Below are 18,221 nucleotides of genomic sequence, written 5' to 3'. Positions count from 1 at the left end.
GGGCTGTTTTTTATTTCACACTGATGGGAGGAGAGCTTTATCCATGTAGGACTTCCCACACTCCCTCCAGCAGGCCAAGTATGGAGAAGGGGGGTTGTTCTTCGCTTTTTCAAGTATTTTCTACTGAGCCTGCCTATCTGAGGCCTCATATTGCCAGGCAGACAGCAGAGGCTCAGTAAATACTTGCTGATTGAATACTCATGTGGAAGATTGCATTTGATTTGTCCTTTTTCTGTTCCTATAAGGCAGTTAATAAGGAGAGAAGGGAGAGACTGAGAAGAAGAAATTGGCAATTTAAGATTGTCCTAGCAGTTGATTGCTATAATACCTCCCACCAGGTTCCACAGGTTTACAGGCATATCAGAGCTGTAGTAAGCATGAGGGGATAAAAGTGGGCTTGCACTAGTTCATATTTTGGAGCTAAGAAAAACAGAAATCAGCCCTTATTTCTGAGCTGTTATGTAACAGTGGTAATGGAGTCCAGTCCCACAAGCTGGGGGTTGGGGACAAAGCGTCTCCGACCCATGCATACCCAGGAGCTTAATCAGTGCCAAAGCTACCCATGCCCAGCCCTCAGCCCATGGCACTCGTCATCAGGGTTGCCCTCGGGTTTCGTGACCAGCATTTTAGTTTACACATATCTTGCATGCATACCTACTCATCTGAGTCTCCCATAAACCCAGTGTGGTTGATAGGACAGGTCTTTTTATCCCATTTCATAGTTGGAGAAATTAAGGCTGAGGGGGTTTCTTGTTCAAGGTGAGTTGGCTGATTTGGAGCCGGGCTGACCCTACGTCTTCCCAACGTAGGCCACGGTGCTTTCTGAAGGGAAGGGAACATCCTCTTTGGGACTTAAGTCAGGTAACTCAGAATGGTGTAACAGTCAAGGAACAAAATCTAAGTGCTAGACCCTTGGTGCTTGGTGAGTGTTCTTTCAGAGGCATTCCCATACACCCACGAGGAATGAACGTTGAGAAAATGTGCCTGAAGTCACCCAGCTACTACCTACCTGGGGCCAGGGATGTGAGGAAAACACTGATTTGTCTGGTGGCAAATACTCCCCATTCTGGCACTCACCTGGGGTGGTCTATTGGCGCACAGGGCATTCCAGGAAAATGAAGGGCTGAGGAGCAGCCTGGAGGCTCAGGCTGTGAGAATTGTGGGGGTCAGGCACACACAGGGTCACTCGTCAAGCCAGGCCTAAGACTTTGGAGTCCAGCTTCTAATTAGCTTCTTTCTGCCTGTTGTCTGGACCCCTCGGTCCCTCTGCTTCCCAGATGATTGCCATGAGTTATTGGTAATGTATAGTTTGCTTGTGCATGGAGCTCTGCACTGGGTTTGGTGAGTAAAGCTGTGGAAAGAAAGAAGGAAGGAGGGATGGAGGTAGAAAGGAAGGAACAGGTGGAAGGAGGAAGAGAAAACACTTCCAGTAGATGAGGGTGAATACCAGTAATACCATGAAGGAAGGCGAGGCTGATACCCTAAGGAAATGAGCTGTTGGGAGGCCACAAAGCATCCATGAGGGAGCCAACGCTGAGATCTGGAGCCAAGTAGATAAGAGAAGACTGGGGCCACCTGGAGGGAAGGAGAGAGGGAGTGTTGGTCTGTGTTGAAAAGAAGCCCAGGTGTGCGCTGGGGCTGTTGTCCCAAACATTCTCCACACACCAGACAGATTTCTTCCAGAGCCCAAATCTGACCATTTACTCTCCCACCTCAGCATGGCCTAGCAGGGTTTCCCAATTATCTGAAAGCTTAAAAAAACACAGACACCTAGACTCCACCCCCACCTACCGAATCCGAGTCCATAGGCTCTGGGCCAACGAGATCAGCAGGACCCACTGAAGCTCCTCTTTGAGTGGCTTGGTGTCCTGGGACTCCTGTAACCGAGTACCACAAACTTGGTGAGTCAAAACAATCGAAAGCTGTTGTCTCACGGGGCGGAGGCTGGAAGTCCAAAATCAGGGCTCCGGCAGAGCCACGCGCCCTCTGAAACCTCTAGGGGAGAATCCTTCCCCTTCTTCGCCTCTCCCCGGCTCCATGTGGTTTGCCGGCCGCCCTTGACCTTCCCTGGCTAGAGGCTGCACCACTCCAATCTCTGCCTCCATGGACACATGTCCTTCTCCCCTGGGTCTGTGTCCAAATTTTCCAAATTTCCTCTTCTCATTAGGACCCCAGTCATTGCATCAGGGCCCATCCCACTCCACTGTAGCCTCATCCTAACTAATCCCAGCTGCAAGGAACCTATGCCCAAATAAGGTGCCTTCTGAGGTCCTTGGGGTGGTTAGGACTTGAACACAGCTCAGCCCATAGTGATGGAGTCACCACGGGCCTTCAGCACCGGGCTGGCCTCTCTCCAGCCTCATAGTCTTCCTCCTTCCCCACCATTCCTGAGCCTTCAGCTCTGGGCTGTGGCCATGCAAAATCTCGGCACTTCTCCAGGAGACAGCAGATCTCCTGCCCCTCCTCTGCCCTGGCTGCTTCATCTGCCTGGAACCCCTAACCTCCCACCCACCCGGCATTCCCCAGTCCTACCCTTAACCCCTAAGACCGAGGCCCCAACTTAGATGCCCCTCCTACAGGAAGGCTTCCATGATTTTCTAGCAAGACATAAGAGAAGGTCTCTTCCTCTGCGATAATACTTGTCATTCTATATTGAAATTACTTGTCCATCTGCTAGACTAAAAGCTAGGTCTGTCGGTTCCCCTCCCTTCTGGAGCAGAAACCAGGTGTTTGTGTTTGAAACAGCAGATACTATGCAAATATTTGAGAAATTAGTGCTAATACTATTCACCAAAGTGAATTTCAAGGGATGACAGAAAAACTGATTAAAGAAAACGCATTAATTCACATATCTAGTCTTGCATTCTAGTCTCACATATCTTGCATTCATAATCCAGCATCACTTTTGTTTTTTTGTTTTTTGTTTTCTTCTAGAGCCCACTAGAAAAGTGGAATGTGCTGGGAGGCAACAGAGTGTGGTGGAAGGTATCCAGGTTTGGGAGTTAAAACTTCAGGCTCAAGAACCAGCACATTTTATCCAAGAGCTCTGTGACATTGAGAAACTATTTTAATTTCTCTGACTCTTAATTTCCTTACCTATAACTTATGGGTTATAATTTTTACAGCTGTCTCACAAGATTGCCATGAAGATAAGTGAAAGGATAGGTATATTATCTCCATTGCTATGCTGTGAAAATAATTTCAAGCCCAAGGGTGATAGACAAAGATTTTAATGTTTATATTGGATATAATATAATATAATATAATATTATATTATATTATATTATATTATATTATTACCATCTCCTTGAATATTAACTGGTCTGGGTGGTTATTTCACACAGTTTTTATGGAAACGAGCCCTCAAAGACCGCTTTAAATATGTTCGAAGACCCATAGAAGATGATGAACAAGTAATGAGAAATAAGTGTAAATTTGGACATCGCAGAGGCCAGAGAAGGAAATCTCTTACTGATCTAAGATGTGATGAAATTCAAATCGTCCAGATAAAAGTAAGGTTGACTCTTTAAATGTTCCGATAACTTACTGATTGATTGAAGGATAAGAAATAATAGCATTTAGTAAAACAAAATAAGATAAGTCTTTTAAAATTTGAGGTGTAGTTAGAAATCAACAATGTCAATGCTTTATATGGCTTATAGTTTGGATGATACATATTTTTGGTGTTATTTTAAAAATTTTATTGTGGTAAAAATACATATAACCTAAGGCTTGCCATTTTAACCATTTTAAGTGTACAGTTCAGGAACATTCATCATATTCATAATGTTGCATAACAATCACCACCATTGATTACCAAAATTTTTCATCACCTCAAACAGAAACTCTGCACCTTTTAAGCAATAATTCTCCATCTCCCCTATCCCTCAACCTCAAATCAACTTTCTGTCTCTATGAATTTGCCTATTTTATATTTCAGATAAGTATAATGACCGAATTTTTGTCCTTTCACGTCTGGCTTATTTCACTTAGCATAATAGTTGACTATTCATGCTGTGGCATCTAGCAGACCTTCATTCCTTTTTAGGGCTGACTACCCTTTCATTGTTTATATATTCAACATTTTGTTTATCCATTCATCTGTTGATGGACATTTGGGGTGTTTCCACCTCTTGGCCATTGTGAATCATGCTACAAACAACATTAACGAACAAGTGCCTGAGCTGAGTCCCCTGGTTTGAGTTCTTTCGGGTACGTGTCTAGGAGTGGAATTGCTGGGTCATATGCCAATTATTTGTTTAAATTTTTGAGGAACTGCCAAACTGTTTTCCATAGCAGCTGCCCCATTTTACATTCCCACGAACAATAGATGATGGTTCTAATGCATCGAAAGTATTACCAACGCTTGTTATATTCTGTTTTTTCAAAGATAGCCACCTGGTGGGTGTAAAGTGGTATCTCACTGACTTTCAGTATTTTTAAAAGAAGTTTCCAAAAACAGTTTGAGCAGAGAGTGTTACTGAGCATTTCATGTTTATTTTTCACAATCTTTAAAAAGACCTGGGGAAACCCGTAAGTTCCAGGTCCTTGAATAGTTTCTCTTGCTCTCACCCTAAAATGCATCTTGTGTTCTTGCTCTTCTTAGTGCTCTAGAAAGTTTTAATACATTGACTACACGCGGCCTCTAGAGTCAAGGTCTCAGCAGTGCGTGGATGCAGAACTCCACTGCCCTTCCCCGGCCCCTGACCCCGCCCTGGAGGGGCTGTCACAAGCTTCTGGCTGAGGCCCCACGGAGGGCCTGGAGATTCCTGCCTCAGAAGCCCTGGGTTCTACTGCTCGTAAATGTCCATGTGGGTCCTTGTTATCTCAGATCCTGTAAATATTCTTTAACTACTTCAGAGCCCCAAATGCCTTTAGAAACATTCCCCCCTCACCCCCCTGATAAAGTGAAAGAACTTCTTACGGATGAACAGCTACCAAATGTAGAAGCTTGGTTTACTTGGGGTCAATATTTTATTTCCTTTTTAGCTAGTATATTCATTTGATATTAACAGAGCAGCTTATGTGTTCCCTTCAGTTTTATTAGTACAAGTTATAAACTGTAGGGGACAGGAATATTTTTAACAAATTTTGTAAATCATTCACCCAAGCAACATGCATAATGCAAAATCTGGGTGTATTTAAGTGCATATTTAAGTTGTGCATACTTTACATATCTTACTATAGCTTTTACTGAGATTTTCAAATGATAAGTCAGTATCATTTGATATAATTTTATGTCTGCTCTTTGAATAAAAGCAGCAAGACAGGTGAAAGTTTTCCTAAATTTAGTGGTATAATGTATTAGAAACAGAGGAATATTCCAATTAAAAACTGAAATCATGATAGAATTTTATTTTAAAATATATTTTATGTTCACAAATTCAGAGTAATTTTTGTCAAAGAATGCATAATGCATAAATTGATTTTGTCTTAAAAACTTTATTTTCAGTATACTAAAAATGGAGTTTCTTTATAGAAGAACTGAAATTTTATTCATTCAGTTTCACTCTTTCTGTGATGTTTGTCCCACCAGAATTCATTGGAACTGATGAATGTCATCTGAGTTTGTCAGGTCTGCTATGACAAATACCACACAATGGGTTGGCTTGAACAACAGGAAAAATGACTAATGGTTTTCGAGACTTTGAAGTCCAAATCAAAGTATCCACAGGCCATGCTTTCTGGAGTCGGTAGCATTCTGGAGCAAGCTTACTGCAATCATTTGGGATTCCTGGCCTTGTTGAAGAATAACTGCTTCCATCACCTGGTGATCTTTCTCCTCGGTCTCTTCCCTTGGTTTTCTCTGATGGACTGCATCCAAATTTCCTTTGCCTTTATAAGGACTCACAGTCGTATAGATTCAAGCCTGCTCTGATCCAATTTGGCCTCATTTCAATAGGATCTTTGAAGATCCTCTTCATAAATAAGTCCACGCCCTTAACAATAATAACGTCTTCAAAGATCTTATTTACAAATGGGTTCACACCTTTGGGACCAGGCATTAAGACCTGAGCTTATGTCTTTTATGGGGGACATGATTCAGTCCCCAGCAAATGGTAACACTGGGCAACTAACAATTGTCCCCAACACTGAAACTCAGTGTTAGGTCCAGCGCCTGGGGCCTGAGGAACACAAGGCTACACTGCAGCTCTTCTCTCGTGCTGATGCATCACCGTTGAGTCAGTTGGGTACACTCACATTTTCTGTTCCTTCTCAGAAGCACATTCCTCACTAGCTGTGCCCTCTGTGGCTATTCCTCATTCACCCCCAGACATGCCTGGATCACCTGGTGAACCCTGCTAAGCCCCATGCCAGGACCTTTTCAACCAGGTCTTTTCAACCAGATCGATTATGTAAATTGCAACAATAGTTTTGACCTTTCTGCCATCTGGGGCAAAACTACATCTACAAAACTTCACAACATGTAGACAGAGTTTGATTAAAGTCTAGTCACATTGACACATCATATAACCGTCACATTATCTTGCACATCTTTTAAAATTTCTGACATTCTATTTCCATAATATAGAAAATTAAGTCCCATGTTGCAGAGGTCAGAGCTGGGTCATTCACTCAAAGGCATGAGGTGGGTTTGGCTAAATCAGAGGAAGAAAGAGCTTGAGGAGGCACAGCACAGGGGGAGGGATTTCCTTGTTGTTGTTTTCCTTTGGGGATTGGAGAGAACTTATGCAAGGCCTGCTGGTAGATGCCCAATGAAGGAAGGTAGATTTCTTAGTCCTATCACATGGGCTTCTGCACGTAACTTAGATGACTGCAGAACTTGTGGGGGTCTGAAAGGAGGCTGCAGCCCTTTTGTCCCATACTTCCTCTCACCCCAGTCTCCTGTGCCAGCTGAGCAGTGTTTAAACCATGTTCTCTTTGGCTACAAAGCCTGAGGCATAGCGACACCAAACCATCCACCTGGGAGTTAATGTATCTGGACTCCTTGTAGGCAGTTGCTATTAATAAGTAGACTTATCAAGTTATATTGGCAGAATCCCAGTCTATGTTCCCAGACCAATTCCCAGAAAATGCTGGGTATTCTGCAATGTTTAAAACTGCCTTTCCAACCTCAAGCCCTCATGGGCTGCCTTTTTGGTTACCCAGTCAATTGCAGCAGCTGGGCTCTCGCTTCTTAGGCATCTAAGTTTCAGTTTTAGGTCCAACTAATTTGTAACCCATGAATTGATAAATCTGTTTTCTTTTCTTAATTGTTTTTTGTTATACTTCATCTCCTCTTTATTAACAGATATTTGATTAGATTCTCAAACAATAGATTTAACTGAGTAATTTAGCAAATTGCTGACAACAATATCCTGTTTAAATTAGATGCAGTGATTGCTGAAAACACTGGTTTTAAAAACAAATGGGGGGAACAGATGTAGCTCAAGTGGTTGAGTGTCTGCTTCCCATGTACGAGGTCCTGGGTTCAACCTCTAGTACCTCCCCAAAACAAAACACCAACTCCCCTGGGGGAGTGGATACAGCTCTGTGGTTGAATGCCTGCTTCCCATGTATGAGGGATGTGCAATATGTCCTGAAAAAAAAAAAAAGCAATTAGGAGTTGTAAGAAACTACATGGTAGCCTACTGGAATTATACTTTATACATTATATTTTATTATACTTCTTAATTATCCTTTTCTTTAATACTTTATCTTCTTTTTTAAAATCTCAGTATTAAAAGTTGAGTTAATCAAACTTCAGACTTCATGGCACATATTATAATTGCCTTGTGTAAGGCCTTTCTCTTGTTTTATTCATTTCTTCTCTATTCCCTATATTCCTCACCTCCATCCTTGGGCTACTGTGTTTCCTACGTTATCTTTTTGTTTGCAAGTGTTCCAAATGCACTATCATTTCAGGTTGCTATATATTTGACTGATGCCAATGGTGTACTCTGTCTCATTCCTCGTACACTTTCTTCACTGATACAGTTTCTAAGACCCATTCATGTTACCATGGGCTTGCAAGTCCACCTATTCTGTACCTTTATGAGATAAATCCACACTAAATTGGATTATTTGGTGAAAAATTATTTTGTGTTCTTCATGCAGTATAGAAAAGACTTGAAGACTTTGCTGGAACTTTTGCTTCTTTCCTTCTGCTTTTTTCCCTACCTGCAATAAAGTTTTCTCTATGTGGAGACTTCTCTTTATGTTTATTTATCTGGGACTATTTTAATTTCTCATTCACTTTTGAAGGATACTTTTGCTGACTCTAGAATTCATTTAGGAAACTTCTGGTTTTGCAGTTGGGTGTTCTGCTGTCTTAATTAATATAGTTTTGGCTACAGCTAATGGAAAACCCTACCTCAAAATGGCTAAAAGTATAGGGGAAGCTATGCTGTCACTAAACAGGCACACCAGAGGCATAGATATTTCTGCTACTCACAAGTTAAACTAGTTCTTTTCTGGACAACCAGTAGGTTGGTTGTATTTCACTTCATGAGACTGGTTTTGACGACTGAAATGTGAGCAGAAGTGACACGGGCATTGGAGGCCCTGTATATCATTCCCCATAGCCACTTCTCCTTGCAGTGGTGACTGAGCATATTCTATACAGTGGAGCCAGGTCCCTGGGTAAAGAAGATGAGAAGCAGGGTTCAAGTTATACATATCGCATGAATAAGAAATAAACTTTTGTTGCTTTAGGCCCCTGAACACTGGGGTCATTAGGTACAGAAGCATTAATCTTGCCTGTCCCAAGACAAGCCAGGGCCTCCAAGTACAGTATGGCAGGCTCTGGATCTATTTCTTTGTTACTTTCCTATCCCTTTGTGACATGATGGAGGCATGTTTGAGGGCCAGGCTTATCTTGCCACCCTCCCCAGGAATGTCAGACTGTGTCTATCCTTGTACTACATCCAAGTGGAGTTCTAAGAGAACCATTACCATATGTTATGAGGAAAAAACTTAAAGCAGGAATATTTGTTTTGCACCTAGGTTTTTTTTTTTTTTTTTTAGGTAATTAATTTGGAGATTTGTTCTGGGCCCTCACTACTAGGAATAGGTGATCTCGAGTGTAGTGTGACCTTAATTTTAAGGATATTTCTTAGAGTCTGAAACATGCAGGAAACGAAACTAAAAGCTTGCCCCACTCTGATGTGAAATACCATGTCAAACATAGGCTGGGAATGCCATGGGTGTGTCAGCAAGGCTACCTTATGTTTCCTTCATAACCTGCATGGTGTCCAAGACAGCGACACAGTATTTAATAAATACTTATCAGGTATCCTTGTGTCCCAAAGCCTACCAAGTAATTGCTAAATAAATAAATCAGCTAACCACCATAAACTCAATCACTAACACTCTTCTTATCATTAATCTCTCTCTTTTAAAACATTTTCTTTTCCTATTTCTTGGGTATACACACATCCCATAGCTTTGAAAGCCAATTCAGTAGTTTCTTTTGTTAGTTTTCTTTGGCTTAGAAATAAAATGGAGGAGTTCCAGGAAGATGGTGTCAGAATAGGCAGGCAGGGCTCAACTCTGGAGAAACAAAAACAAACAATGGAGAAAGCCAAAAGCTGTCTGAGGGACCTGCTTTATGGGTCAGCAGACCAGGATAGTGCTACACAACTCCCAGGAGGGGGAGGGACACAGCGATGAAATAACCAAAACAACAAACATGAGTTACCAAACACCCTTTGCAGGCAGGAAGGGCTCCCCTGCCTCACTACCAATATGTTAAGTTGGAGTAAAACCCTTGGCTTACTGCAGCTGAGAGGGGAACAGATATCTTCCTCCCTGTTATCTGTTACAAGGGAAAAGGGAAGGGAAGTCAAGGGAGTTTGCTTTGAATGTCAGCTCTGGCCAAACCAAAACACAGGAAAGCAGAGACTGAAACACTTCTGGGGAAACATGTGCCAACGAGCACCATCTGCTGGCCAGTCTGGAATTTGCATGGACAAAAACTGATTTTGGGTCTTTCTGTACCCCAACTCTTGGGAGAAAATCTGTATACCATTAGTGAGTACCTGGCCTAATTTTGATAACTTACGCTGGGCAATTTTGAAAACTTAGACTAAGTTGAACCAAATATCAAAGAATAGCTATTAATAAAAACACACACAGGCACACAATAGGTAAGAGAGAGAAATTGACCATCAGAGTAAATTCACCAACATATTTGGATGCCTAGACATCAGCGAAAAATTACAAACCATTCTAAGAAACAGGAGAAGATGGCCCAGTCAAAGGAACAAAACAAATATCCTGAAGAGATACAGAATTTAAAACAGTTAATCAATGATAATAACATAATCCTCCAATCATACAACTCTCCTACATTAATACAATTGAAAGAAAATATGACTAAAGAGATAAAGGAAATTAAGAAGACACTGGGGGGAGCAGGTGTAGCTTGATGGTTGAGCACCTGCTTCCCATATACAAGGTCCTGAGTTCATTCCCTGGTACCTCCCTAAAGAAGGAAAAAGACTATTTAGTGGAGTTGTTGTAGCTCAATGATTGAGTATAGCATTTCACACGTACAAGGTCCCAGGTTTAATCCCTGGTACCTCCTAAAATAAAAAACAATAGCAAAATGCTGCCTACCCAGTAGTAAGCACTCAATAAATGTTAGTGATGATTATTTGAAAAACAACAACAACACTGGGTGACCATAAAGAACAATTTGAAAACCTGCAAAGAAACGTTAACAGATGTTATGGGAATGAAAGGCATGATGGATGAGATTAAAAATATATTAGAGGCACATAAGAGCAAATTTGAATTGCTCAAAGACAATTAGTGATTTCAAAGACAGAACATCTGAACTGGAAAAGACAGAAGAATGGAAAGAGAAGAGAGTAGAAATAACTTGGAATTGAAAGTTAAGCGAGAGCTACTTAGATAGGCAAATGCTGAGAATATTTACTAAATTCCTTTTGATTTCTCTTATGGCATTTGCTGTTTGTTTCTTAGTGTATGTGACACATAATGTTTTATTGTATAAATGCTGATGATTTTTATCACCTTTCCTACAGATTTTTTTTTCATGGTGCAAAACTGAAGAAGACAGTGATAGTTGGGGAAAAAATGTTTACAGTTAATTGCATTCTGGCCATAATGCAGTTACAGCCATCTGCAGGTGATAAATTTACTGAGAAGTATTACAAACCAGTCAAGCACTTGCAAGCACAGAGCACACTTGCCTGGGTGAAAATTTTCACTGTTGATTAAGATAACATATCTGAATGCTAAGCTCAGAGGCTATTTAGGTTACATAGGGGAAACATCATTTCAAAACTCATTTTGATGGCAATAAAATTGAAAACGGGTGAGTGTTGTCCAACAGAAATATAATCAAACCATACAGGTAATTTTAAATCTTCTGGGAGCCACATTTAAAAAATCGAAAAAGAAGCAGGTAGAATTAAAGTTAATATATTTCATTCAACCCAGTATTTTCAAATATTATCATTTCAACAAGTAGTCATTATAAAAAATTGATATTTTAAAAATATTGTATATTTTATTTAACCCAACATCCCAAAAATAGAATAATTTCAACATGTAGTCAATATGACTTGCATTATTTTAAAAATGACATTTCCTGTTTGTATATTTTTTATATTGTCTTATTTTCAATTACTCTGCAAATTCTCTCCTTAATTCTAAGAGTTTATATCTACATAATTTTGAGTTTTCTCTGTAAATCACATCAACTATGAATAATAAGTTTGTTTCTAACTTTTCATTTCTTTTACCTTTTATTTCTTTTTCTTATTTTAGTACCTTTGCTTTGATCTCTAGTATAAGGCTGAATCTAAGGTGTTTTAGTTTCCTTGGCTGCCCAAGCAAATACCATGCAATGGTTTGGCATAAACAGTGGGAATTTATTAGCTCATATTTTTGAGGCTAAGAAAAAGTCCAAATCAAGGCATCATCAAGGCAATGCTTTCTTCCCAGAGACTGGTGTTTGGAGACTGCCTGCTAGTGATCCTTAGTCCTGGGCTTCTCTGTCACATGACAATGCATGTGGCAGCCTCTCCTGGCCTCTCTCTTCTCTTCTGGGTTCCGTTGGCCTTCAGCTTCTTTCTCCATGGCTTTCTCTCCCTCTGTCTGAATTTCACTCCACTCATAAAGGACTCTAGTAATAGGATTAAGACCCATTCTGATTGGGCTGGCACATTCCTTAAGTGAAGTAACCTCATTAAGAGTTCCTATTTACAATGGGTTCACACCCACAGAAATGGATTACATTTAAGAACATGTTTTCCTGGGGTACATACAGCTCCAAACCACCATGTAAGCATATGATAGAGCATTTTTATCTTGTTTCTGATTTTTAAAGAGAATTCTTCAAATATTTCACCATTAAAAGTGATGTTAGCTCTTGACTTTGGTAGATAACTTTACAGTTTTGAAACTTTCTTCTTCTATTTTTTATTATTATCAACTTTTTTTTTATTGGAGAAGTTGTGGTTTACCAAAAACAATCATGCAGAAAATAGAGTTCCCATACCCTCCTCTCACACACACAGTCCTCCCTATCGTTAACACTGCATTAGTGTGGTAGCTTTGCTACAGTTGATCAGTTGATGAAACAATTAAAATGATAGTTAATTATATTATTAATCCCAATGTCTGTGCTGTACAGTCCTGTTTTTTAGAGTTTTATTCTAATAACATAAATACAGCCACATTCAAATATACAACTCAGTGGTATCAATTACATTTATGAACGTGCAGTGCCACCATCACTGCCATCTGCCACCAAAACCCCTCCATTACCCCAAACAGAGAGCCCATTAAGCATCAACTCCCCACTCCCCAGCTCCACCCCGGCTCCTGGAAATCTCACTCCAGTTTTTGATCCTATGAATTTGTTTATTCTAATTATTTCATATCAGTGAGATCGTACAGTATTGGTCCTTTTGTGTCTTGAACATGATGTTTTCAAGGTTCATCCATGTTGTCACATGTGTCAGGACTTCATTACTTTTTATGGCTGAATAATATCCTGTTTATATATATATATATAAATATAAATATAAATAATATCCCATATATATATATATATATATATACCTCATTTGGTTTATCCACTCATTGGTTGATGGATACTTGGGTTGCTTCCACCTTTAGCAATTATGAATAATGTTGCTTTGAACATCAATATGCAAATATCTATATATCTTCAAAAAAAATACAATTTACATAAATGATGTGGGTGGGGGGGTGGGGAGTGGGTTATATGGGAACCTGGGAATCTCTTATGTTTTTTAATGTAACATTCTGTGTGATCTATTAACTTTAATTTTTAAAAATGAGTAAAAAAATGTGTAAATATCTGTTTGAGTCCCTGATTTCAATTCTTCTGGGTATACACCTAGAAATCATATGGTAATTCTGTACTTAACTTTCTGAGGAATCACAAACTGTTTTCCACAGTGGCTACACTATTTTATATTCCAACCAATAATGAGTGTTTCCATTTTCCTACGTCTTCTAAAACAATTGTTATTTTCCACTTTTTAATAGTAGCCATTCTAGTAGGTATGAAATGGTATCTCATTGTGATTTTGATTTTCATTTCCCTAATGGCTAATGATTTTGCACATTTTTCATGTGCTTTTTGGCCATTTTAATATTTTCTTTGGAAAAACTGTCTTTTCAAGTCTGTTGCCCATTTATAAACTGAGTTATTTGTCCTTTTATTTTTGAGTTATAGGATTTCTTTATATGTTCTGGATATTAAACCCTTACTGGATGTGAGGTTTCCAAATGTTTTCTCCCATTGAGTAGGTTGTCCTTTTGCTTTTATTAGGAAGTCCTTGGATGCACAAAAGATGAAAATTTTTATGAAGTCCTATTTATCTGTTTTTTCTTTTGTTACTCATGCTTTTGGTATAAAGTCTAAGAATTGCCTATCAGAAGCTCCTGAAGTTATTTTCCTATGATTTCTTTTAGGAATTTTATAGTTTAGGTTCTTATATTTAGGTCTTTGATCCATTTTGAATTAATGTTTGTATCCAGGGTGAAGTAGGGGTTTACCTTCATTCTTTTATGTATAGATAGGCAGATTTCCCAGCACCATTTGTTGAATGGACTATTCTTTCCCTATTGAATGGACTTGGCACCCTTGTCAAAAATCACTTGGCCATAGATGTGAAGGTCTATTCCTATTTTGACAACTTTTTTTTCTTTACTCATAAAAAAGAGTATTAAATTTCATGAAATGCTTTTTTTTTTTTTTTTGCATTTTGGAAATGATCATGTTTTTCTCTTGTAATTGGTTAATGCAATTTATGATATTTACATACTTAGTTAATCCAGGGAGATTATAGAACTATTAATATGCTATCTTTCTCAAAACCTACTTTTCCAAAATTAAGATTTCAGTATTAAAGTAGGTAAAATGTAATAAGTTTATCAATGATACTTCTCTTTAGTTTACTAATGTTCCCTTAGTGATATCAGAGAACATTGCATTCTGAGATGAACCCAAGTTAGTCATTCCTTATTCTTAATATTTTGCTAATAATGAGTTAGGTGGACCTATAATGTTCTTTTTTTATAAACTGTTCTTTCAGGTTTGGGAATCAATGTTACAGAGGTTTCATAGAATGGGATGGACAATATTCCTTTGTTTTCAATTCTCTGGAAAATTTTGTATAAATTCAGAATGCTCTCTGTTGTGACTGTTTAGTAGTAGGTCTTGGTAAGTGCTTTGTGGAAAGACATATTCTAATTACATTTATATGAGTATAGGAATTCCTTTTTTGGTTGGATAAGTTATATTTTTTTAAGAATTTGTTTTTGGTGTATGTCTTGCCAGTCTTTCTGTGTCCACAGAATGTTCATCTACCTGCAGCTTTCCTAATTTGTGTTTGTAAAAGCCTTGATGTGTAAACATTTAGGTAACTTGTCACTTTTTCACCTTTTACAAGGAAGGTCTGTGCACAGTTTGGTCAGCCAGATTGTTTGCCAACTCTTTCAATTCAGCTGAAGTTCATCTGAATGTCCTTTTAACAGATTTTTCTAGAAAGATATTTTTCCTAGTCTCCTCAGTTCTGTCTTAGATCATTAACTTGAATATGTGAGATATTTCCTAGCTGTCCCATCCCAACTCAGTGTAACTATCTTAATTTTCCAGAGCTGCTATGACAAATACAACATAATGGGTGGGCTGACACAATGGAAATATTTACTGGTTGATAGTTTCTGAGGTCAGAAGCCCAACATTGAAGTATCGGTAGGGCTTGCTTTCTCCTGGAGTCTGTAGCATTCCAGGAATCCTCCCTCACATGTCAGTCTCTCTCCCTTTGTATCTACTCCTTTGGTTTCCTCTGTCTTCTGGCTTCTTCTTCCCAGTCCAAGTTCCTTGCTTAAAAAGACTTCCACTATATTGGGTAAGATCTGCCTCATTTGGTTTGGCCACAGTGTCACTAATAATGTCTTCAAATGGGTTCACCCACAGAAACATGGGTTAAGACTTGAACAGGTCTTTTTGGGGAGGCATAATTCAATCCCCAGCAGCACCCAAGTGTGTAGTGAATATGAGTGAGAGTTTGATAAGTTATCATTGCAAAATACCCATTGTTATTATTTTGATTTGAATTACAGCATAGTACTCCTGCTATAAAAAGACATTTAAAAAACAAAAAAAAAAATCCAAATTTGCATTAGAGCTTGGAAGTGTAGTAGTATTTTAAGGTAAAAGATAAATAATAACAACAACAAGGCCTTAATTTAAAAGCTTTTTAATTTCTTCTTCACATTTGTCTTCTAAAATGTAAATGCCTAGAATTAAAACAATATTCCTGTTAAATTTGGACATTCTGGATATTCTATGTTTCCATGTAAAAGATGTGTAGAAAATACAGTAAGTTTTTGATCTGTCAAGAAAACAGATTATAATTCTATAATAAGAGATTAACTAGTTTGTTTGTAGAGGTAAAGATTGCCCCTTTTTTTACTGTGTTCAAGACCAAGTGTAATTACACATGGCAATGCTTGCCTTATGAGTGCATTAATAACAGGTTGTAATTCAAGTTTTCATGAAATATCAAACTGCCACTTAGAAACATGGAATATATTGCTATTTTGACAATATTTTTCAGGAAGAAGCTGTTTGTTTAGATTCTGTGGTAGATGAACATATTAACTGGTTGCAGCAAGAATATGTGAAAACAGAAAAGGACTGGAGAGAAATTGACAACAGGATGAGCCAGACTTTGGAAATAAGAAGAAAGTTGATTGACAGCAGAACTCCTCTGAAGGACATTCTCAAAATGTTTCCCTTCTTAAAGTGCCCTTATCAGGTATTTCTATGTACCTATGATATTCTCTGATTATACTGCCCACATTGAATTCTCCTAATTTCTTCTTGGAATGGTAATGGGGTAATGTTGCAAGACAGTGGGTTTGAATCTCAGTATAGTGTGCGAAGTTAAAGGGGCTACCACTAGGCCTTTTGAAAGGAATTTCAGGAAGTATATTCTGATAACACACACTGAAGGTGAATGTCTTCCTCAGAATTAAAGAGTTTCCTATCATTGCACACTTGTGGAAGCTAGGAGTATTTTGACAATGTGAAGCATTTTCCATTTGTGTATATTGAAACAAAGTAGTGTATGGAACTGCTAAGATGCCATGTTACTCAAAACCTATTTCCTTTATGATCCCAAATCACTTAAGTAGAGTATGTGGTGTATATGACCACCATGAGTGATATATGAAGTATAATGGGTAAAACAAATACCTTTCTATTTAATTTACTTAAAGTAGTTACTAAAGGGTCTTATTGCAGTTTTAATGTAATTTCAGCTGTAGTATGTAATACATAGTATATAATGAAAGATTAAAATTTTACCTGAACATCAATTTCATGGAAGAATTCTGTGGATGCAGTCAACCAAATTGAAAATGAAAAGATTTTTTCTCCCCAAAAAACCTGAAATCAGAATTTTCCTGTGTGTTTTATTTTAATAGCACCAATAGCAGACCTCTGAGTGCTTACTATGTGGCAGACATGTTCTCAGTGCTTTCTGTGGATTATTCTATTTAATCCTCTCAGCAACCCTATCTTGGCTATTGCTTTTTTTCTTGTTATCTTTGGATTTTGTCAGTAGTTGGAAGCAGTTATAGTTGGTAGCCTTTGGCCATTAGAAAAGTATGTCAAAAGGACACACCTACAAAATGGAGTTTTAAAGAAATTGATAATCTACTTTTTTAGATTTAGGAATCATGTTTTAAACATCTTAGTAGTTCCTAAAGTATCTGACAGAGTACTTTGGTTGAAACCAATGTATAGTATTAAATTGTTGAATGTTGGATGAGTTAGAGAATGGTTAATAGGCTTATTATTGGTGCAGACTTAGGGTCTTCCATTGGAGTGCATACTAAACAAGATTTAAAACAGATGATCTCTGGTTAAGCAACCTTTCTAAGAACAGTAAAGGATAGTAAGTCTGAGGTCCATTATGGTCTGAATAAGGAGTAAAGAGGAGACTTCACACATAAGGCTGTATTTTTTGCACCTCCCATGCTTCGTCTCAGCCTCCCTATTTGTCATATGCAGATCTTTTCCCCGATTCCTTCAGGTATGTCACCCTTTAGATCCAAAATTTGGACTGGAGTAGCATTTTTTAATGACTATACTTACAGAAGAGAATTGTGTATTTATTATTTTAAGCAAGAAAATTAATCATTTTATATTTCTCCAGAAGTACCTCCCTACCTCTGCCCTTCGCAGCTCTTTTTGTGCTTTCCAAAATAAAAGCAGGCTTGACCTTATTTACAAATACCCAAAGAACAAACAAATCCTGTGGTAGAACAGCTGAGCCTGCTCCAAACTTCCCCTACCACTAATTTTGTTAGTACTAGTATGAGAAACGCTAGAGCTCGTAGGAAGTTTACAGATACAGTCATGGAGGAAGAGAAGCAGCAGGTGTGGGAAACTGAAACCAGCAGTTGACACAGATCCTGCACTCATTTATCTCTTTCTAGGAAGCCGAAAAAAACTTTCCTTCAACAGAGAATCTAAAATGAAAACAAAATTTAAATAATTTTATTAAGCTATATAAAATATTACTTACTAGGGATTTGTCACTGTATCTATTAGGTGTGGCACAAGACAAGTAGGAGATGAGTGAAGAGAGACAAGGAGGAAAATGCCTGTATTAGTCAGCCAAAGGGGTGCTGATGCAAAATGCCAGAAATCTGTTGGTTTTTACAGAGGGTATTTATTTGGGGTAGAAACTTCCAGT

General features: G+C 38.5%; 1 protein-coding gene across 1 annotated transcript in view; it reads left to right on the top strand.

Moving 5' to 3' along the window:
- Positions 1-18,221, top strand: part of SAMD3 (sterile alpha motif domain containing 3) — a 57,263-nt gene that overhangs the window by 29,471 nt on the left and 9,571 nt on the right. The window contains exons 6-7 of the mRNA XM_058307429.2: positions 3,345-3,512; positions 16,074-16,274. Of these exons, the coding sequence (XP_058163412.1) occupies positions 3,345-3,512; positions 16,074-16,274 (369 nt within the window). The remainder of the gene's footprint in view (positions 1-3,344; positions 3,513-16,073; positions 16,275-18,221) is intronic.

The sequence above is a fragment of the Dasypus novemcinctus genome, chromosome 11 (assembly GCF_030445035.2).
Source record: "Dasypus novemcinctus isolate mDasNov1 chromosome 11, mDasNov1.1.hap2, whole genome shotgun sequence".
Lineage (NCBI taxonomy): Eukaryota > Metazoa > Chordata > Mammalia > Cingulata > Dasypodidae > Dasypus > Dasypus novemcinctus.
This window is presented reverse-complemented; position numbering and strand designations above follow the sequence as displayed.